The sequence below is a fragment of the Haematobia irritans genome, chromosome 3, assembly GCF_050003625.1.
Source record: "Haematobia irritans isolate KBUSLIRL chromosome 3, ASM5000362v1, whole genome shotgun sequence".
NCBI lineage: Eukaryota > Metazoa > Arthropoda > Insecta > Diptera > Muscidae > Haematobia > Haematobia irritans.
In genome coordinates, this window is record NC_134399.1 from 118,239,787 (window position 1) to 118,264,941 (window position 25,155).

Genomic DNA, 25,155 nt, shown 5'->3' on the forward strand with positions numbered 1-25,155 from the left:
ATTTCAGTTTGTTCCTCTTAGTTCAGTTCTCCAAAATGGTTGCGGTTACTACACCCATCTAGATTGTTAAAAACCGATACCGGTTAACCGAATTCAATAACACAACCCAAAACCGGATAGTGAAAATTTGGCATTTTCAGTTAATCGCGAAACCCGGTTACTGACCCTCGGTTAACCGGTTTTCTGTATTTCAATGGAATTTCTATCTACTTTGTCATATTTTTCTTCGGAAAGTGGAAGTTTTTGTAGAGAGGTACTAAAAATGAAAATGAACAACACTACTCTCTATATGACGCTTTTGTATTCTCCGATAAATCTTAAGAGATAAATTGTGGTCTTGCATTTAAAGAAATAATATTTTCCTCCAGGTTGAAATTTTTGTCAAAGAGAAAATAAATCCCAATTTATTAGAAACATTTTGACGATTAGCTCAAATCTGTTATTTGTTTGTAAATGTGAGTCGAACGAAAATGTCGTCTGTCTAAAATTTTGCTCCTGAGAAAAAAAGAAACAATTTTTCTTTCAGCATATTCAATGCACTGAAGACATATAATCTGACATCTTCCATCATTAAACGAGTATTTTCAGCATTTGATAAACAATAAACGACGACATATTTTGCAAATGGGGCATTTTAACTAGAATCAATTTTCCCATGAGCCTGGAAGTACAGCATGGATTAATCATTAGTTTGTTTTAAAAAGTTTTATTAGAATGAATTTATAAGTCTTTATTTTTTAGAATAAAATGAGTATTTACAAGAATAATTTTTACAAATTTTCATTTTTTCGGTTTTGAGCAAAATAAAGAGCCCAACCCTGTTTTTAAATACTCGGTATTTTTGGATAAACCGAAAACCGACTTTTCAAAAAAAATCGGTTATTTTGACACCCATCCACGTTTGCCACTCGATCCAAAAATAATCTACCAAAATTTTTCCAAAAAACTACCAAATAAAATAAAGAAGGAAAAATTTTACTTCTATAGAAAATTTTACCAACATTTTATTTCTAAAGAAAATTTTGCCAAAATTTTATTTCTACAGAAAATTTTGTCAAAATTTTATTTCTATAGAGAATTTTGCCAAAATTTTATTTCTACAGAAAATTTTGTCAACATTTTATTTCTATAGAAAATTTTGTCAAAATTTTATTTCTATAGAAAATTTTGTCAAAATTTTATTTCTATAGAAAATTTTGTCAAAATTTTATTGCTATAGAAAATTTTGTAAAAATTTTATTTCTATAGAAAATTTTATTTCTGTAGAAAATTTTGTGAAAATTTTATTTCTATAGAAAATTTTGTCAAAATTTTATTTCTTTAAAAAAATTTGTCAAAATTTTATTTCTGTAGAAAATGTTGCCAACATTTTATTTCTATAGAAAATTTTGCCAAAATTTTATTTCTATAGAAAATTTTATTTCTATAGAAAATTGCGTCAAAATTTTATTTCTATAGAAAATTTTGTCACAATTTTATTTCTATAGAAAATTTTGTCAAAATTTTATTTCTATAGAAAATTTTGTCAAAATTTTATTTCTATAGAAAATTTTGTCAAAATTTTATTTCTATAGAAAATTTTGCCAAAATTTTATTTCTATAAAAAATTTTGTCAAAATTTAGTTTTTATAGAAAATTTTGTAAAAATTTTATTTCTATGGAAAATTTTGTCTAAATTTTTTTTCTATGGAAAATTTTGTCAAAATTTTATTTCTATCGAAAATTTTGCAAAAGTTTTATTTCTATAGAAAATTTTGTCAAAATTTTATTTCTATAGAAAATTTTATCAAAATTTTATTTTTATAGAAAATTTTGTCAAAATTTTATTTCTATAGAAAATTTTGTCAAAATTTTATTTCTATAGAAAATTTTGTCAAAATTTTATTTCTATAGAAAATTGCGTCAAAATTTTATTTCTATAGAAAATTTTGCCAAAATTTTATTTCTATAGAAAATTGCGTCAAAATTTTATTTCTATAGAAAATTTTGCCAAAATGTTATTTCTATCGAAAATTTTGTCAAAATTCTATTTCTATAGAAAATTTTGTAAAAATTGTATTTCTATAGAAAATTTTGTCAAAATTGTATTTCTATAGAAAATTTTGTCAAAATGTTATTTTTATAGAAAATTTTGTCAAAATTTTATTTCTATAGAAAATTTTGTCAAAATTTTATTTCTATAGAAAATTTTGTCAAAATTTTATTTCTATAGAAAATTTTGTCAAAATGTTATTTCTATAGAAAATTTTGTAAAAATTGTATTTCTATAGAAAATTTTGCCAAAATTTTATTTCTGTAGAAAATTTTGTCAAAATGTTATTTTTATAGAAAATTTTGTCAAAATTTTATTTCTATAGAAAATTTTATCAAACTTTTATGCCTAGAGAAATTTGCGTCAAGATTGCTAGAGAAAATTTTGTCAAAATTTTATTTCTATAGAAAATTTTGTCAAATTTTATTTCTATAGAAAATTTTGTCAAAATTTTATTTCTATAGAAAATTTTGTCAAAATTTTATTTCTATAGAAAATTTTGTCAAAATTTTGTTTCTATAGAAAATTTTGTCAAAATTTTATTTCTATAGAAAATTTTGTCAAAAATTTGTTTCTATAGAAATTTTATTTCTATAGAGAATTTTGTCAAAATTTTATTTCTATAGAAAATTTTGTAAAATTTTATTTCGATAGAAAATTTTGTCAAAATTTTATTTCTATAGAAAATTTTGTAAAATTTTATTTCGATAGAAAATTTTGTCAAAATTTTATTTCTATAGAAACTTTTTTCAAACTTTTATGTCTAGAGAAATTTGCGTCAAGATTGTTAGAGAAAATTTTGTCAAAATTTTATTTCTATAGAAAATTTTTGCAAAATTTTAATTTTGTAAAAAATATTGCCAAAATTTTATTTCTATAGAAAATTTTGTCAAAATTTTATTTCTATAGAAAATTTTGCCAAAATTTTATGTCTATAGAAAATTTTGTCAAAATTTTATTTCTATAGAAAATTTTGTCAAAATTTTATTTCGATAGAAAATTATGTTAACAAGCTGTGACAGCCGTGCACCCATCACGTTGACACCTTCTTAATGTGTAAGATAAACGCCATCTTTTGTAATGCAGACTTTCAACCACCTTCAATCGACGATCTGCCAATACGTAACCGCTTCTGGCAATACTAAGAAAAGGTTCTTGGAATAATACCATATCATTTGAATTTAATGCGGTTAAGGCATTTTTGGATAGATCTCAAGAGTTTGCATTCCCTCAATCCAAAACACTACCAGAGTTTTTTATTTTATTTTATTTTTTTTTTTTGCTAAAAAAAATCATAGATACAATTGTTTATCATCTGTGAAATTCTCACACTGCCATTCTTATGTCCATAATTACCTAATTACCCTCGTGGCATGACACAGATTACAAAGTTTTGCATATGCAAAATTATTTAATGTTTCTCTTAGTGTGACCAAATGGGTTGTTCATTTCTATAATGAGAAATATTCCCATAGGTTGAAGGTGTATAAAATATGCATCATGTAAACAAGAAAAAAAAAACAACAAATACCATTGAATAAATGCTCTATTAATTCGTAATTTTTTGTTTTATAAAAATAATCCTACACTGATTCAAAGCATAAAGCCACAGTTGTATGGGCCAATTTTTTTTTTCTTTTGCATTGGATTGCAAATAAATTGTACGTGTCTTGCCAGCATGTATGTGTTTTTGACAAATTCTTGTTTTTTAATATTTCTCGTACAGACAATTAAAAACATCTTGGATTTTTCTCTTTGCACTTGCAATTAGCAAATGTCTGAAAATAGACATTGTTTAAGAAAAAAAAATTGAAATTACACCTTCAATACAATTTTGCATTCTTCTGGGGAATATTTTCACTAATCTTCAACAAGGAGATTTATTTTTAGAAACAATTACCATGGACTTTAGGTTTTATGTTTGTTTTTTTTTTTAACTTCCACTTAACTTTGTCTTATTATTGATTCAAGGAAAAACTGGATAAGTAGTTGAGGTGAAAAAGTGCTTAACGTACCTCCAGCAGTACTTTATGCTTGGGAATATGTCCTAATTCAAGTAAAAGGCTTACTTTTCTTTTACAACTACAAGTCTACTCACCAAACATTGTGAAGGTCACTTGTTGGGAAGTATTTTTTTCCGTACTAACCTCGATTTCGCCCATAGTGGTAGGTACAAAAATTAACTTGTCTAATTATCCTCAAAGAATTCTTCATGACTTGTTTTCAGGAAGATGATCATACATTACCTCTATAGAAACAAAATTTCCTATAAAATAAATTGACAAAATATTCTTTAGAAACAAAATTATGACAAAATTTTCTATAGAAACAAATTTATGACAAATTTTTCTAAAGAAACAAAATTTTGACAAAATATTCTTTAGAAACAAAATTATGACAAAATTTTCTATAGAAACAAATTTATGACAAATTTTTCTAAAGAAACAAAATTTTGACAAAATTTTCTATTGAAACAAAATTTTGACAAAATTTTCTATAGAAACAAAATGTTGACAACATTTTCTATGGAAAAAAAATTGACAAAATTTTCTATAGAAACAATATTTTGACAAAATTTCCTATAAAAAATTGACAAAATATTCTTTAGAAACAAAATGTTCTACAAAAACAAAATTTTGACAAAATTTTCTATAGAAACAAAATTTTGACAAAATTTTCTATAGAAACAAAATTTTGATAAAATTTTCTATAGAAACAAAATTTTGACAAAATTTTTTATAGAAACAAAATTTTGACCAAATTTTCTATAGAAACAAAATTATGACAAAATGTTCTATAGAAACAAAATTTTTACAAAATTTTCTATAGAAACAAAATTTTGACAAAATTTTTTATAGAAACAACATTTTCTAAAGAAACAAACTTTTGACAACATTTTCTATAAAAAAAAATTTTGACAAAATTTTCTATAGGAACAAAATTTTGACAAAATTTTGTATAGAAACAAAATTATGACAAAATGTTCTATAGAAACAAAATTTTGACAAAATTTTCTATAGAAACAAAATTTTTATAGAAACAAAATTTTCTAAAGAAACAAACTTTTGACAAAATTTTCTATAGAAACAAAATGTTGACAATATTTTCTATAGAAACAAACTTTTGACAAAATTTTTAATAGAAACAAAATTTTGACAAAATTTTCTATAGAAAAAAAATGACAAAATTTTCTATAGAAAAAAAATTTTTACAAAATTTCCTATCAAAAATTGACAAAAACAAAATTTTGACAAAATTTTTAATAGAAACAAAATTTTGACAAAATTTTCTATAGAAACAAAATTTTTATAGAAACAAAATTTTCTAAAGAAACAAAATTATGACAAAATGTTCTAGAGAAACAAAATTTTGACAAAATTTTCTATAGAAACAAAATTTTGACAAAATTTTCTATAGAAACAAAATGTTGACAACATTTTCTATAGAAAAAAAATGACAAAATTTTCTACAGAAACAAAATTTTGACAAAATTTCCTATAAAAAATTGACAAAAACAAAATTTTGACAAAATTTTCTATAGAAACAAAATTTTGACAAAATTTTTATAGAAACAAAATTTTGACCAAATTTTCTATAGAAACAAAATTATGACAAAATGTTCTATAGAAACAAAATTTTTACAAAATTTTCTATAGAAACAAAATTTTGACAAAATTTTTTATAGAAACAACATTTTCTAAAGAAACAAACTTTTGACAACATTTTCTATAGAAAAAAAATTTTGACAAAATTTTCTATAGGAACAAAATTTTGACAAAATTTTGTGTAGAAACAAAATTATGACAAAATGTTCTATAGAAACAAAATTTTGACAAAATTTTCTATAGAAACAAAATTTTTATAGAAACAAAATTTTCTAAAGAAACAAACTTTTGATAAAATTTTCTATAGAAACAAAATTTTCTATAGAAACAAACTTTTGACAAAATTTTTAATAGAAACAAAATTTTGACAAAATTTTCTATAGAAACAAAATTATGAAAAAATGTTCTATAGAAACAAAATTTTGACAAAATTTTCTATAGAAACAAAAATTTTAAAGAAACACAATTTTCTACAGAAACAAACGTTTGACAAAATTTTCTATAGAAACAATATTTTGACAAAATTTTCTATAGAAACAAAATTTTCTATAGAAACAAATTTTTGACAAAATTTTCAATAGAAACAAAATTTTGACAAAATTTTCAATAGAAACAAAATTTTGACAAAATTTTCTATAGAAACAAAATTTTGACAAAATTTTCTATAGAAACAAACTTTTGAAAAAAATTTTCAATAGAAACAAACTTTTGACAAAATTTTTAGTAGAAACAAAAGTTTCTATAGAAATAAAATTTTGTCAAAATTTTCTATAGAAACAAAATTTTTGAGAAAATTGTTTATAGAAACAAAATTTTGACAAAATTTTTCCTAGAAACAAAATTTTTACATAATTTTCTATCGAAACAAAATTTTCCACAGAAATAAAATTTTGGCAACATTTTCTATAGAAACAAAATTTTGACAAAATTTTTTGTAGTAATAAAATTTTGACAAAAATTTCTATAAAAAAAAAATTATGACAAAATTTTCTAAAAAAAATAAAATTTTGGCAACATTTTCTATAGAAACAAAATTTTGACAACATTTTTTATAGTAATAAAATTTTGACAAAATTTTCTATAGAAATAAGATTTTAAAAAATTATTTCTATAGATAAAAATTTCTATAGAAACAAAATTTTGACAAAATTTTCTATAGAAACAAAATGTTGACAAAATGCTCTATAGAAACAAAATTATGACAAAATGTTCTATAGAAACAAAATTTTGACAAAATTTTCTATAGAAACAAAATTTTTATAAACTTTTCTATAAAAACAAAATTTTGACAAAATTTTCTAAAGAAACAAAAATTTCTATAGAACAAAATTTTGACAAAATTTTCTATAGAAACAAAATTTTGACAAAATTCTCTATTGAAACAAAATTTTCTATAGAAATAAAATGTTGTTAAAATTTTCTATAGAAATAAAATTTTCTATAGAAACAAAATTTTTACAAAATTTTCTATAGAAACAAAATTTTGAGAAAAATTTTCTAAAGAAACAAAATTTTGACAGAATTTTCTAAAAAAATAAAATTTTGACAAAATTTTTTATAAAACAAAATTTTCTATAAAACAAAATTATGACAAATTTTGAGAAAATTTTCTAATCAAAATTTTGGCAGAATTTTCGATAGATATAAAATATTGACAGAATTTTCTATAGAAATAAAATTTTGACAAAATTTTATTTAGAAATAAAATTTTAATAATTTTTTTTTTTTTGAAAAAAATTTTAATATTTTTTTTTTTTTTTTTTAATAAAATTTTAACAAAATTTTCTACAGAAATAAAGTGTTGACAAAATTTTCTATAGAAATAAAATTTTAACAAAATTTTCTATAGAAAAAAAGAAATGACTAAAGTGCCATCCATAAGTTTCTTTTAAATTCTTTGTAATTTTCCTTGTCGTCATACCTCTATTTATTTCTACGATAATGAAGAAACAAAATATTTAGTTTCCTATTTACAAATATGAATGCCTGTTTTATTTATCTGCTCTAATTAAATGCTTGCAAATATTACTATGATACATGCTGCTGAAAACGAAAAACATGCCTTTTTGCAAGTTAGATATCTTAATTAACAATTGTTTTTTAATTAAAAATTCCTCAAAAAAAAGTTTTTATCAATCACCAACTTCTACGAAAACCATAAAAGAGTAATGCTAAAAAAATGTCAAAAATAAATAATGAAATCATAATCTATATTCATATCGTATGATAAAAGAAATTAATGATGACTCCCTCAAGTGTTTATAATTTTTTAAATTCGTCGTCTGTCCTGAATGTCTGTTTCATCATCAGTGTCATTTAAATTAAATTTTTTGTGTCCACATAAAAAAGCTAATACAGATAAAAATTTTATCTTGCATATAAGCAAAAACAAAACTCATTTCAATTTAATATTTCGAATACCATATTTTGCCGATGTCTAATTACGAAATCCTTGAAATAAAGTTGGGAATGGCGTATAAGGTCCGGTTATCGTGCTGATAGAAAAGTCCTTGTAATTTTAATAAAATTTGTCATTGTATGAAACATTTTCTTAAATATAATGAAATGGTTCTTTATTCCAATAAAGCTTCCTAGCCATAAAGAAACATTTCCTAAAATTAACGAATTTTTCCATAAATTGAATTTCCCTACATATTTCTCTTTATGTGAAAGTTAAATAGTATAATTTTCAATAAAAAATAATAATAATAAAGAGATAATCCAAGCAATAACGCCCACCTTCTGTTCTATCGCAATGATACAAAGGTGGTTTTGTCACTTTTGTATCATTGCAATGGAACAAACAGCTTGCATTTCGAGATTGCATGATATCTGTTGCAGTCTATCCCATGTCTGCGATATTATATTTTTGTGAATTGGTTTGTATGTCAACCACAGAAGCTTCTGAAAGGACTGATAAACTGATGACGAACTTAGTCAATTGACCATGACAATATCTTCAACATAAAATCTCTTCAACTTGACATGATTGAACAATTTATAACGTCATGTCGCGCCGTCTGGGTGAAAGATTTATTTATCCTGTTTTGCAATCAACAAAAAGTAAATAAAATCTTGTGGGATAAAAAAAAATCTTACACTGAACGGAAATTATTCGGACCTAAAAACATTTAACGTGATGGGTTTAAAAATGTTTAAGGTTTTTTTTAACTTTTAAGATAGTTTGTAGCCGTCCTAACCTAAAATTGAGAACAATTTAGAACTACATTTTTCATTGATATAACAAAAGCTTGTCACTACACCATTGAAAATGTTCGTTAAAAGTACTAAACGTTTCGTTGAAGTTCGGTATAATAACGAAAATTATCATTATATATTCGAATTTGTTTCGTTGGCTAAAAGTGAATGACAGCATAGTGAATATAATGAATTTTGCTATCAGTGATCTGCTCGATCTAATTAAGAGATTTCCGCAGTTTGGGGGCCTATTTCGAGTTGAATTATATATCTATCAATCTGCAAACTATCCTGAAGAACAGTGATCAATTACTCATAGTGCAAAATTAAGTTCAAGACCCTTTGACGATGCAAACAGATTACAATGTCTGTTATCGCATCACATTCGAAATTATGCCAAGTTGGGTCAAAGACAGTAGCGAGATCAATAGAGCTCTGTAGTCTAAATGAATCGGAGAGACTGATATGACAATGTCTGGGAATCTTGTAGGCTCCAAAACAACATATTCCTAGCCGGTCTAGGAATATATTATTCCCAACATTAGCTTGCTACTGCTCTTCTCAAATCATCTCAAGGAATATGATCACCTCAAACATGTTTCAAGAGCAAAATGTAATTTTTGGATGGGCCACCGTTTTTGTCGAAATATCTTAAAGGCAATATATGTAATATGACATTAAGGACATTTGGACCTGTTTTCCTAAATAAAGGGTTATTTGTTAAGAGCTTGATAACTTTTAAAAACAAAAAAAACGCATAAAATTTGCAAAATCTCATCGGTTCTTTATTTGAAACGTTAGATTGGTCCATGACATTTACTTTTTGAAGATAATTTCATTTAAATGTTGACCGCGGCTGCGTCTTAGGTGGTCCATTCGGAAAGTCCAATTTTGGGCAACTTTTTCGAGCATTTCGGCCGGAATAGCCCGAATTTCTTCGGAAATGTTGTCTTCCAAAGCTGGAATAGTTGCTGGCTTATTTCTGTAGACTTTAGACTTGACGTAGCCCCACAAAAAATAGTCTAAAGGCGTCAAATCGCATGATCTTGGTGGCCAACTTACCGGTCCATTTCTTGAGATGAATTGTTCTCCGAAGTTTTCCCTCAAAATGGCCATAGAATCGCGAGCTGTGTGGCATGTAGCGCCATCTTGTTGAAACCACATGTCAACCAAGTTCAGTTCTTCCATTTTTGGCAACAAAAAGTTTGTTAGCATCGAACGATAGCGATCGCCATTCACCGTTACGTTGCGTCCAACAGCATCTTTGAAAAAATACGGTCCAATGATTCCACCAGCGTACAAACCACACCAAACAGTGCATTTTTCGGGATGCATGGGCAGTTCTTGAACGGCTTCTGGTTGCTCTTCACTCCAAATGCGGCAATTTTGCTTATTTACGTAGCCATTCAACCAGAAATGAGCCTCATCGCTGAACAAAATTTGTCGATAAAAAAGCGGATTTTCTGCCAACTTTTCTAGGGCCCATTCACTGAAAATTCGACGTTGTGGCTCGTTAGTAAGTCTATTCATGATGAAATGTCAAAGCATACTGAGCATCTTTCTCTTTGACACCATGTCTGAAATCCCACGTGATCTGTCAAATACTAATGCATGAAAATCCTAACCTCAAAAGAATCACCCTTTACAACAGATAAAACTCCTTTTGTTTTTTTTAAGTGGCAATTTCCCAAAAGTCCACTTTTTGATCTTGTTCAAAATCGAAGAAAACTTTTGAATTTAAAAATTATTGGATGATTATACAAAAAGTCGGATTGTTGAGAAGGTAAATTTTGACTTTTGTATGCAGGGTCAGCCATTCTACAACAACACCGAATAACATTCTAGTATTTACTTTAAAACTAGCGTAACCTAGCCCTCCCTCTTCGCTGCGCCTCCCGAAGCATGTTTTCGTTAACTTAGTCAACCATATCACTCGATCTGAAAACAAATTCGAAACGATTTGACTCTTTAAAGAGTAGGGTCAGGGGAAGTCTGGCACAAAAACTGAAGTACTGATTAATCACTCCATGGTTTCCACACATGTGTCCCGTACATTTCCAAAAAATCGGATCACTAGTTTTTTCGTTTATATTCAGAAATAGGGTGTCCCTTTCAACCAATTTTTGTTTTCTGTATTCAAATCGTTGGACAATCCTCTACATTTCCTGTCCATTTCAAGCGTGGTCCAATAAATCGGAAAAAGTACTTCAAAATTGATCATAACTATTAAAATTTGTTAAAGTGTTGGACACGGAGAACATGCACGCTCACAAAAAATCGCTTCTGTAACATATACTCCCAAACATATTTTGCTTCAAGCATATACATTTTTGGGTATTGCCCAAACATTTATATGTTTGATCTCTTCCAATATATAATATGTTTGAAAGCATATTGGTCTAAACAATATATGTTTGGGTAGTCTAAGTTCCAACCATTTTGTATTTTTGCATCCAAATTCAATAATGTTGTCTTCCAAAAAACAATATGTTATTATGTGAACATATAATATGTTTGGAAGCATTTTGCACCCAAAAATATTATATGCTTAAAAAAAATTCTCCCAAACAATATTGTGCTCAAAATTTTATTTATTTATTTATATATTTACAATCATAATGAATTATGAAAATAAACAGGTAATATAGGTGCTAACAACATAGGTTTTCGACCTGAATGCTCAAAATTTTGTTTCTGCCCAATTGTATATTCCCCCACATCTTTCTCACTTCCACGAGATTTTTTAGTTCTTAGCACCTTTTTCTGTAATACAAATATTGTAGAAGAAATTATTCAATTGTATGATTTTTTTATTTTAATTTTACCTTTTGCCGGACGGGGATTCGAACAGCGGACCACACAGTTTGTAAGGATCAAAGAAGTAGCTGATCAATTGCCCAAGGAAAAATAAAATGTTAATTTTGTAATAACAAGCAACAACCACCAACTTAATTCAATATCGCTCCCTGTTAAATAGCGCTCCAAGCTACTAAACACATATATGTTTATAGGCTATTTCTAAATTAATATATGTTTGCATCCAAGCATATTATATTTACAACCATTTTATGTCCCAAACATAATATGTTCTAACATATTAACATATATGTTCCAAACATGTTATGCTAGTTTATGAACATTATATGCTTGCACTCAAAAATATTGTGTTTAAAAATTTGTGTTCCAAACATATAATGTTTATAGCCAAACATATGAAAAACAGTCTTTTTCATCCGTGTGCCTTTCCCAAACATATAACGAATCGACAATCCTCTACTTTCTAGTTTAAAAAAGGACAAAAGGGAACCCCCCTCCTTCGCTCCTCCCCGACGAGATATCGTAAATTCACATACCCTGTATTCATTTCACAAACTACCCAACTTCACTATTCCCCTTCCCCAACCAGACATCGAAAAATCATGTACCCTGTATAAATTTAATCACATTCTCCCAATTTCAAGAAAATCGGAGAAGGTTAGATTTTATCTATTTTTCTCTGCAAATTGCAAGAAAATCTGTAAACTTTCCTTCAAGTTTCATAGTGTGTGGAAGGGAGAAGGTTCCCGTCAAAATACCCAAAAATCAACTACTCCATATTGATTTCATAACCTTCCCCTACGGCCTTTGTAAATTTCAAGTTAACTTGAGAATTCTAGTTTTTTTTCACTTTTAGAGGAGGTCTTCCTCCCCGTCCAAATATCGAAAAATGATATAGCGTATATTGTGTAGACGTCCCAGAAAATCTCAAGCAAATTATAAGCCCAATTTTTAAACAGCAGGGCAACGGAAGGCCCCTCTTGCCTTCCGAATATAACAAAATCAGATATCGATTATAATAATATAACCTACCCCAGATCCTGTGTAAATTTCAAGTAAATTGGAAAGTTTAATTGTTTCACGGTATGTACTTGAGGACAAATGAGATCTCCCTTTTATTTTTCCCCGAGCAAATATTAAAAAAATCATATACCTCATATAAATTTCATAATCTCCCCCAAATTCTCCGTAAAATTTCAGCAAGTCGACAAATTTTAGTTTTTTCACTGTACATCAAAAAATTAGGTACCCCACAATAAATTCATAACCTCACGGCCTGTTCTCTGCAAATCTCCAGTAAATCAGAGAATTTTTGTTTTTTTCCTGTATTTTAAACAAAAATCGTATAAAGGGGTGATCCACCTCCGCGACCAAATATCGAAAAATAAAGTAGCGGGTCTTTGTCTAGACATCACCCCTAACCTTTCTCTATACTAAAGAATCAAAAATGTATTTAACATATGTTTTTCTTATTACATAAATATTTTGTCTGTGTAACTCTACTATTTCCTACGTATTTTCTTTTTCAAAATCTAGACAAACAAAAAATAAAATGTAACGCATCAATAGCAGATCACTTGTAAGAAAGAACAACGAAAAGAAAATAACCGCCCGATACGGGCCACTATGTATGTATGTAGCAACAATAAAAAACAACATGAACAAAAACATTCATTGAAGACCGAATAAATGTGATTGGGATGATGAACAAACGATTGACTTTACAGTACGAATGAATGAATGAGTGAGTGAGTGAATACGTCATTTCCGTTTTGCACCCAAACATCCATTTACTCAGCGTTGTTAAAATTTCGTCTTCTTGAAAAATTTCTCTGTGTGTGTGTATGTATGTACGTAGGTGTATGTTTTTGTGTTTATATGGCGTTGAATGCTGCTAAAACAACATTGATATTCGCAAACGTTATTCGTTATTTTTAAAATTGACATCAATTAATCTGTTGCAAACATGGAGAAAACAAACATATCATGCAATTTCGGATTAAAATTCCACCTTCTCTTTTCGTTTTAATTTACATTTCAATTGCATACTACACCACAAAAACAAAAAATTAATCATTTTTTCGGAAATGATATTTTAGACAAAGTATGTATATGGTGTTAATAAAATTAAAAATAAATTTAAAAATAATAAATGCCAATATACAAATTCATGGGATTTACCCCCAAAAAATTGTTCCTAAATAGGATCTCTGTCATAATTTTAATTTCGGGACATTTTGTTGCGTGTACCACATATTTTTTTCTCTCAGACTGAGGAATAATTCAATGAATAAATTTATTCATCTTATCATGGCTGATTCTATCTGACGCATTGATTATTCATTAATAATAAAACTGGTTAAACACGTGATTTATTTGCTTAAAAAATCCCACTTGAAAAGAAATTACTTTTGTAATTCGTAATTTTTTATTGGAAATTTCATGACATTTAATACCACTTGAAATGTGAAATATCTAGCAGATGAAATGAAAATAATTAATACTAATATCAAATTAACATTTGAGCAAATATTTCTCATGGCCATACCAACAGCGGCTAGGGGGGCCCTTCTTAGAAATAAAATTTTGACAAAATTTTCTACAGAAATAACATTTTCATAAAATTTCGTATAGACATACAATTTTCACAAAAATTTCTATAAAAATAAATTTTTCACAAAATTTTCTATAGAAATAAAATTTTCTTTAGAAATAAAATTTTTACAAACTAATCTATAGAAATAAAATTGTCAAAAAATTTTCTATGGAAATAAAATTTTAACAAAATTTTCTTTAGAAATAAAATTTTGACAAAATTTTCTATAGAAAATTTTGAGAAATTTTTCTATAGAAATAAATTTTTGAGGAAATTTTCTATAGAAATAAAATTTTGTGTTTGTTGTTGATATTGTTGACCTTTTTATTTCGATAAAAAATCATAAAAATTGAAATAAAATTTTGACAAAATTTCTTATGGAAATAAATTTTTGAGAAACATTTCTATAAAAATAAAATTTTGACAAAATTTTCTATAAAAATAAAATTTTGACAAAATGTACTATAGAAATAAAATTTTGTCAAAATTTATTATAGAAATAAAATTTTGGCAACATTTTCTATAGAAATAAAATTTTCACATTTTCTATAGAAATAAAATTTTGACAAAATTTTCTATAAAAATAAAATTTTGACAAAATTTTCTATAGAAATAAAATTTTGACAAAATTTTCTATAGAAATAAAATTTTGACAAAATTTTCTATAGAAATATAATTTTGGCAAAATTTTCTATAGAAATAAAATTTGGACAAAATTTTCTATAGAAATACAATTTCGAGAAAATGATTCTATAGAAATAAAATTTTGACAAAATTTTTCTATAGAAATAAAATTTTGACAAAATTTTCTATAGAAATAAAATTTTGACAAAATTTTCTATAGAAATAAAATGTTGACAAAATGTTTCTATAGAAATAAAATTTTTACAAAATTTTCTATAGAAATAAAATGTTGATAAAATTCTCTATAGAAATAAAATTTTGACAAAATTTTCTATAGAAATAAAATTTTGACAAAATAAATTTTAATAATTAAAATTTTGACAAAATGTTTCTATATAAATATAATTTTGCCAACATTTTCTATAGAAATAAAATTTTGACAAAATTTTCTATAGAAATAAAATTGTGACAAAATTTTCTATAGAAATAAAAATTTTGACAAAATTTTCTATAGAAATAAAATTTTGACAAAATTTTCTATAGAAATAAAATTTTGACAAAATTTTCTATAGAAACAAAATTTTGACAAAATTTTCTATAGAAATAAAATTTTGACAAAATTTTTTAAATAAATAAAATTTTGACACAATTTTCTAAACTAAAGAAATTTAAAATGAAACAAAGTTATATAAGTTTTAATATGCTTCTTCTTTACGTTTAGATCACTCAACTATGAAATTTGTTTCCCTCCGTTAAAGTCGTATGCCTTTCAAGTAAGGCAAATACAATTAGGATTTTCATGCCACATTTATTTGTTCAATTAAAAAATTAATTGGATCAATTAATTTCGGGATTGAATCAGAAAAAGTAAACTAAAAAAAAGTTTACATGGGTGCAACGACCTTCACTTAAGGATTTTGGTATTGGTTTCAAGCCAAAAATATATATCTGGCTTTAACTCTAGGACCAATAAAATTAAAATTAGAATATAGATCTCATTTATCGATGTATTAGCAAAGCTATTCTCGTAAAAATAAATGACAAAAATTCAATGATTTTTGGAGAAATTAAAAAAAAAACACACACACATTTATTTATAGTATTTAATTATAAGAATAATAGAGAAATAATCTAGCTTAAGCTACTTAGGCTATCAGCTAAAACACATAAAATTCCGAAAAATGCATGAATTCTTTATTTGAACCGATAGTACGGTCTATATAATTTAATGTTTCATACATTAAAATATAAAGGGTGATTTGTTAAGAGCTTGATAACTTTTTTTAAAAAAAAAAAACAAAATTTGCAAAATCTCATCGGTTCTTTATTTGAAACGTTAGATTGGTCCATGACATTTACTTTTTGAAGATAATTTCATTTAAATGTTGACCGCGGCTGCGTCTTAGGTGGTCCATTCGGAAAGTCCAATTTTGGGCAACTTTTTCGAGCATTTCGGCCGGAATAGCCCGAATTTCTTCGGAAATGTTGTCTTCCAAAGCTGGAATAGTTGCTGGCTTATTTCTGTAGACTTTAGACTTGACGTAGCCCCACAAAAAATAGTCTAAAGGCGTCAAATCGCATGATCTTGGTGTCCAACTTACCGGTCCATTTCTTGAGATGAATTGTTCTCCGAAGTTTTACCTCAAAATGGCCATAGAATCGCGAGCTGTGTGGCATGTAGCGCCATCTTGTTGAAACCACATGTCAACCAAGTTCAGTTCTTCCATTTTTGGCAACAAAAAGTTTGTTAGCATCGAACGATAGCGATCGCCATTCACCGTAACGTTGCGTCCAACAGCATCTTTGAAAAAATACGGTCCAATGATTCCACCAGCGTACAAACCACACCAAACAGTGCATTTTTCGGGATGCATGGGCAGTTCTTGAACGGCTTCTGGTTGCTCTTCACTCCAAATGCGGCAATTTTGCTTATTTACGTAGCCATTCAACCAGAAATGAGCCTCATCGCTGAACAAAATTTGTCGATAAAAAAGCGGATTTTCTGCCAACTTTTCTAGGGCCCATTCACTGAAAATTCGACGTTGTGGCAGATCGTTCGGCTATTCATGATGAAATGTCAAAGCATACTGAGCATCTTTCTCTTTGACACCATGTCTGAAATCCCACGTGATCTGTCAAATACTAATGCATGAAAATCCTAACCTCAAAAGAATCACCCTTTATATGGATTAGTTCATGCAAATGTTAACCGCGACTTCACCACAAATGGACCATCCGCTTAGTCCAATTTTGACAAACTCTTTGCAACATTTCGACCGCTATCTCAAGAAAAAATTATTCAATATTGTCTTCCAATGCGTCAATTGAAGCGAGCTTGACTCTAGTGATAGAATATTAAAATAGAAAGTTTTTTGGTCAAAGTGAATATTTAGTATGACTTTTTAACCATATTGACTTTTTAAGTTTTTTTTTTCCTGGGGAAAAAATTGACAATAAAAGCCATATCTTCTCATAGCCCACTACACCTTGACATTTGTTCGCTTATTCTCTCTCTCTCTCTCTCTCTCTCTCTTTGGTTTCATGTTTTTCCTCTCCAAATTCGTATAATGGAATTCTTCAATCCATCAAGATTGCTTTCAAATATTCTGCAATATTCAGATGGTCGGCAATGACGGCGTACATTCCAACAACTACAAAGCTGGTTCTTTTGCTGGAGCTGCTGCATATGATTAACCTCAACATGTTGTTTTTTATTTTTTGCAAAATATCTGTCCGAGTGCCCATTCTTTTGTTTGTTTTCTTTCGCATTGATCGTTGTTTTATCTTTTGCTTCTACTTCTCTCCTTTGGAAATTTTGTTATTTTTTGTATTGCAGTGTTTTTGTTTCTACTTGTCTGTTTTCTTTTGTTAGTTTTTATTGCTTTTTGATCGGCATTGGCCGCTTTTGCTGCTGCTATAATTCGTTTCTACATGCATAATGAAGATGATCATCATCTGTAGTTCGTCAAAAAAAAAATCCTTCTCTCATTTGCTGCTTGTTCGGTGTTTGTGTTGCAGTGTTTTTTTTGCTTTTTAGGGTTGCCATTTCAGCGAAAAATTGGAGCACTACTATAGCCGAATTGTAAAGGAGAGAGGCAGCTGCTTACAAAACGACCGAAGCAGCGCCGATTTATTACTGGAGAGAGATATGGGGAGAGAGTCTTATATGAATCCAGCGCTGAGACAATAGAAATAGATGATTCTCTTCGCTCCGGGGAAAAATGTTTCAGTTCCTAACGATAATTTTCTGACATTTCGTTTTGATTTTTTCGTATTAATTTATTTAAAAATCATCTGGTGCATCAAAAATGTTCTAATTTTGTGCAAAATTGGAAAACTACAAAAACGAAAATGAAAGAGAATATAAGCGTGTTCTTATTTTCTTCGTTTATTCTTAATCTTCGGAACTGTCAAACATAGTTTGACACTGATGAACCTAATATGACACCACGTCTATTGTCTATGATCCAATGTTTCCTAATTTTTTATCATGATTTGCATGCCGAAAATCATCTCGAAATGACGTTATAAGTACGTATAACCTCAAAAAAGTTAGGCTTTAGAATAGAGCTGTCAGTTGGCAGATTGCAACAATAGGCAGATTGCCCAATTCCCAAATATAAAATACAAAAAATTAAAATAAAATCCAAGAAAAATGGCATTTCCTCAAAAAATCTCTTTCACTCTAGTGATGGCAACCCTATTTGTTGCTATTAAAAAAAATACTTTTATTTTCTTTTTATCTACACAATGGTGTTTTTTTTTGTATATTTCGTATTCGTGTTTTCAGAAAATGCTCATAAATATTATGAAGCACAAAAAAACATCGTTCGTCCGTCCCTCTACCCCGAACGTTAATGATGGGGTGCTCAACCACCAGACGATGTATGGACAGACGGACGGACAGATGCCGGCCCAAAATGATAATCTCATGAAGTTATATTTGTTTTTTTCTTTTACATTTTTGTGTGCCGAATTTATATATAAATGTGAGTGTTTGTGTAAATTTTTTGCAAAGAAAAATCAAGTTCAAGGCAAATTACATTTCGTTGATATTTATGAATACGTGATGTTTCTTAATATATTATTATAAATGTTAATGTGTACTTTTTTTCATCTTCTTTTATGCATTTTTTTAATTACCACTGATTTAAAAACAAATACAATATGTGGATCTTTGGTTTGATGCAGTTTTTTTTTTTTAGCGAATAGAGCATAAAATTATAACTTTTGTGGGTCGTTCTTTGATCCATAAATACTTGTGATTAGGTCTTTAGGTTAAATATGAGGTTTGAAAGGTATTTTTGATTTTATTTTAATCATTGATCTCAATTCGTGGCGGTTAAATTTAAATATGGTTTATTTAGAAATCGATTGCAATTTGAAGATATTTTTTCTTCACATTGATAATTAAATTAATATGCTAAAATTGTTTTGACATCAATGACTGACCATCAAAAATGGAATGCATTTCGAACAAATGAAATACGATATTGCTGTACATTCATTTAACAAAGATTATTGGGCTGCATTTAAAGATACTATAATATTTTCTCTATGCTAACTATGATTTTGTTTCCTTTTTCGTATAGAAAATTTATTTTAAAGGAATTAATATTGAAGTGTGCTAATGGTAGAGGCAATTTTGTTCTCCTGGAATTAGGACATCATTCATAGAACTTTTGTTGCTTTCTTTTCCTTCCTTTTTAAAATCTACTACCCAGCAAAAAAAGCGTGGCCAAAAAAGTAGTGAAAATTTTCTTTTTGGATCCGGACGTGGTGCAAAATTGGCGCAGAAGCGATGAATTTAGCATGGGCTTGTCATAGGACGGATGTTCATAATTTCAACAGCCAGTGTTTTGGATGTGAATTAATACATTTTGTGATATTTTGCCAAATAAATAATTTTCACAATTTTTTTGTGATTTTTAATGTACACTGAAAAAAAAGCATACCCGGTTCCAAAGATTTTGTCTTTACTTTAAAAATTTTGGTATTGATTCCGAGCCAAAGAAGCGGAGAATACAAGTAAGGATACTTTTAAGACACAATTCTGGGTTTAGTGTACTTGCTTCTAGGAAGCAAATTTTAATTTTTCGCTTTTTCATCTTTTTTTCTTCATACGCTATTAAAAGCCTTTAAAACCGAGTTAACGACAACTTTATTTTTCAAATTAAGACTCGACTTCCAGTAGAAATATGCTATGTTTCAAGTAAAAAACGTCTTTAAAATAAAGTGTTGAAAAACATGTCATATATTTGAACGATTTGTTGCTTTGTAGTCAAGATGCAAAAAGACAACAAATTTAAAGACAATTTCATTAATTTTAAAGAATTTTTCTGAATTATTAAAGTCAAGTTGACCTTAGCCCAAACATTTTTTCTTTCATGTTATGATATCCATTTTTGAAATGAAATCACTTAATTATAAGGACAATATGACTTCATTGAAAAGTTTATCGACTTTTGGACAAGAAAAAACCTTTATATTATAGAAATGCGTCTTCTATGCTAAGCAAAATTTGCATTCGTATTTTAAAGACATGAAATCTTTGACCTCACGACAATATTTTTTTCAGTGTATGTTATTCTAACGCTTGTATGAAACGGTTGAACTCAAATAAATATTTTCAAAAATTCGCAATTTGTCTAGAATGGATTTAGCATTTTTATCGACAAAATTTAAATAATTTGTTTAATTTTATTAATTCTTACTCTGCTTTTAATCTATTGGAAACAAAAAAGTTAAAATTACTTATTAAAAGTATGAATAAAACGAGTTTAAATAAAGAACATTTTTGGGAGGAAATATTTGGAAGTGCTTTTAAAGGCATGCCTTTAGAATAACTTCTAAATTTTTTGCTGGGTATACACAGTAACTTTGTTTTTGTTAATTCGAAATTTTACGTTAATAATTTTATTTTCAGCAAATTTATTTCTTAAATTAATTATGAGAAATAAATTTGCGTAAAACATGAAAGTTAACGTTCCGTATTTTTTTTTTTAGATTTTTGAGATTTTCTCCTGGTTTCACGTTTATTGAAATTAATATCGTAGTTCGTATAAGTAATATTAATTCGTATTCATAGGGTCGTATAAGATATTTAATTTGACATAACGTATACGTTCTTCCTTTTAATGAAACCTTTTCTTAAATCAACAATTCAGAAATTGCCATTTAGATTGAAATCGAATGTAAGTTATCGAAAACTTTTAGATTTAAAAATTAAAACCTATAGATAAAAAGTAAAATAAGACTTTTTATTACTGAACTTAGACTTGTAGAGATACAGAGCGGTAACGTTATGTCAGCGATAAGATTAACGAAGTTGGGAGAATGGGCGAATCATCGAAATATAATGATTGCAACAGTAACCCAAGGTGGTGGCTATGAACGCTGATTATGAGATCCTGATATCAAAAAGACGATTTTTGGAGTTTAAGATTCCAGAACAGGCATCAGAGGAAAATATGTGCTACACCGATGTTTCGAATAGAACGAGACTGATCGCATTAGAGGTGGACCAGGAGAGGTGGTGGAGGATACAACGATATCTTATTCCCATTAGCGAACCTTAGCACTATATCCTGCAAACAAAAGTGAGGTCGATAAGAGAATTTTTTGAATGTCACAGGATTCACAGAATGGACAGGGAACGTGAACGGATTCCGAAAAACAACGAAAGCAGTGACAGACGAAAGGTATTCAAATGCAAATGACTGCTCAGAATACAGTACACTAAAAAGTTTTCTTGGATCCAAAGATTTTGAACCTCCCTTATGGTTTTTTATATTGATTCCGAACCAAAGATGTGGCTTCTTTAAAATAAAGACATTTTTACGAAACTATCTTGCTTACATCTAGGACTTTATTTCTATAAATCAAAAATGTTTTTCTTTAAGAAAGTTTTTCTTAGTTCAAAGACATACGACTTTAACGAAGGAAAGCAAATTTCTTTGATTAGTGGCACAAATTTTATGAAAAAAATGTGCTTTGAAGCATAATCTTTAAAATTTCATTATTTTAAAGAAATTTGTCTTAAATATTATGTAAATTGCGGATCCTAAAATTTAGTTGCATAATCTTACATATTAGATCAATATATTTTTCAGTGTAGGATCGTCATCATATAAGTGCTTGGACATATTGCTAACCTTGGGCATATACAAATCTACGATACAAGAACTGGACTGAGAGAAGGGCTCATAGAAGTGTTGCCGATTCTATGTTTAGCTCAAGGACCCTCCTTTTTATAGCATATCCGAACGGCGTTCCACATTGCGGTGAAACCTCTTGGAGAAGTTTTGAGCCATTCAAAAATGCCACCAGCATTATTGAGAAGGGATATTCCACCACTGATAAATTTTAGTGTTTGGTCGAAACTTAGATTGAATTTATTACCCTTTGAATGCAAGGCGGGCATGCTAACCATTGCACCATGGTGGCTCCCAATATGGGCGCGCACACTGAAAAAAAGCATGTCCGGTTCCAAAGATGTTGTCTTTACACTAATGATTTTGGTATTGATTCCGAGAAGAGGAGAATTGAAGAGTTGAGAATTAAATTTAAGTCTTGCGTACTTGATTCTAGAAATCCGATTCTAATTTATTCGTGTTTTCTGCTTTTTTATTGACGAATTTTTCGAAATTATTAAAGCCAAGTTGACCTTAGTCAAACAAAATTTTCTTTCATGTAAGGATACACATTTTTAAGTCGAATCACCTAACTATAAGGACAAACGGACTTTATTGAAAAGTTTATGACTTTTGGACAAGGAAAAAAACTTTATGTCAGAGAAAATCTTCTTTTATGCTAAGAAAAAATCGTATATTAAGGATATGAAATCGTTGGCCTCACGACAATATTTTGTTCAGTGTATAGAGCGATGTAAAACAGTTCAACGGTGGGAAAGTCGTTACGAACACTATTCGGCAACTCAAAAACAAGGAAAATTCTTGGGAAATACCGAAAGAGAGTTGGGCGTCCGTGAAAATCGTGACCGGGATTCTAGCGTTGATGGCACATCTGTGTCGAATAGGAATTGCTGACGTTATATATATGCTGTGGAGACTATCTATTATGCTTTCAAGAAAATATGATTGAAGCACATTGGATATAAATTGGTACAAACAAAGAAGAAATTAGGGGTATAAAACCGATTACTAGTCAATATGAGGCAAGGAAGTCTGTATCCTCTTTCCAACCTATCTATTATGCTTTCAAGAAAATATGATTGAAGCACATTGGATATAAATTGGTACAAACAAAGAAGAAATTAGGGGTATAAAACCGATTACTAGTCAATATGAGGCAAGGAAGTCTGTATCCTCTTTCCAACCTAACCTTACATAACTTAAATCGGCACAAAAATGAATTGAGTTATAATTAATGCAGCTAAAATTATTTGAAGTTAACCCTCTAATGCCCAATCCCGCCTTTAGGCGGGCTTCATTTAATAAGGAATCTTTTAGTAAAACGCACTTTAAGGGTAAAATAAAAAGAAAACTTAGTTTAAACTGTTCAAGAGGCTTTGCTGCATATACTGCATTTTACCGTATACATTTTTTGGTTAGTTTTCTTGCTTTTGTGTCGTTAACATTGAAAATTTAATCAGCTGGCAAAAAAATGGGGGCATTAGAGGGTTAATTTGAAATATTTGATAAACTCAGTGAATTTGTTAAATTATTTTTCTTAAGTTTTCACTTTTATTCAAATTTATTACCATAGATCGTATAAGTAATATCAATTTATGTACATAGTGTCGTATAAGTTATCCAATTCGTCGACATATTGAGAATACGTTCTACCGGTCAAAGTAAAGGGTGGGTTAAATTTCAAGGGCCGATGTTGATTTTGAATAAAACACAAACTTTTAGGAAATTATTGTAATTTTATTTTATTATGATATATTGGTATTACTCAATTACGTATGGAACAAAATATCGGCCAAATGGGCGCCGCGACCTCGGTGGCACACCTTCATCCCATGGTCCAAATTTTCGATGACGGCATAATGGAGGTTCTACGCCGTTAATGTGCCGAATTATCTCATCCTTTAGCTCTTGAATTGTTGCTGGCTTATCGACGTACACCTTTTCTTTCAAATAACCCCAAAGAAAAAAGTCCAACGGTGTCAAATCACATGATCTTGGCGGCCAATTGATAGCGATGGAAATGAAGTCATCAAATTTCGTAGAAATTAACTTAAATTTAAGAAAATAAATTTGAATGTATTTTTATTTAACTCTATTCCAAATATGCTAAGCAATTTTTACAAATTTTTTTATATATGGTATACATATATGCATGTATGAATATAACTCCTAATGCAAGTACGTGCTTCAATTTGTTTTTGTTAATTTTTCAAGTTTATTAAATAAAAGATTTTGCTTTCATATCAGCCATCCCCATATATGGCTGGTAAAAAAAAACATCAATGAAATTTTTAACACACGATAATAAACTGGATGTTTTTTTTTCTATTCATGGTAATTATAATTTAATAAACAGATGAATTGCCAACAATAAAAAACAAAAATGTTTAACTGTCAGTTCAAATAAGATTTCTCATCACTATATTATGGGTTTGGCGAGGGAGGTAGGTACGGAAGGGGTTAATTTTCAAGTGCAAAACACACAAATAACCTTAAATTGCGAATTGTGCATGATGAATGTGTTGTTGAGGTCTGAAACCTGGTATCTACCTACTCTTACTTCAGTGCCTATTCAATTGTCAATAATGAATCATTCAAAAAGAAAACAATAACCAGTTTTATATTTATTTTTCAATTATCCACAAGGGCGCAAAATATTTGGATTTACTGTATTTTTTTTTGCAATTTCTAAACTGAATTAAATTTTATTGTATATTTTCAATATTCATAAAATTTCTTTTATTCTTTCTTTACAGATCACATTTCGTCCCGATTCTTCCTAAAATATTAAATCAATATCAACTATAGTAGTGTATATACAAAAAAAAACATAATTTTAATTGGTTTTTTATAAATAATTTTTAAATAGTAAAGGAAATTTTTCAAATAAAGCAACATGTCACGCAAAGCGGTAAGTTACCTATTAATTTTTTAATTTTATGATTTATCATTTTAATTATTACTAATATCTATACATACCTGTTCCATCTACATGGTAAAAATAATATATAGCTTTCAAACGAAATTGAGACAAATTTCTTTTTAGGTGTTAAGAGTCAAATAAAATTGTTTAATGCCAACCACACATAGAAAATTTTTTGTTTGGTTTGAATCTCAAAATTAATTGAA

The 25,155-nt window shown here is 28.1% G+C and overlaps 1 protein-coding gene across 1 annotated transcript in view; it reads left to right on the forward strand.

Annotated features, from left to right (window-relative positions):
• Positions 1-25,155, forward strand: part of Moe (moesin) — a 125,406-nt gene that overhangs the window by 50,025 nt on the left and 50,226 nt on the right. Inside the window, exon 2 of the mRNA XM_075299244.1 lies at positions 24,783-24,937. Within this exon, the coding sequence (XP_075155359.1) occupies positions 24,923-24,937 (15 nt within the window). The 5' untranslated portion in view covers positions 24,783-24,922. The remainder of the gene's footprint in view (positions 1-24,782; positions 24,938-25,155) is intronic.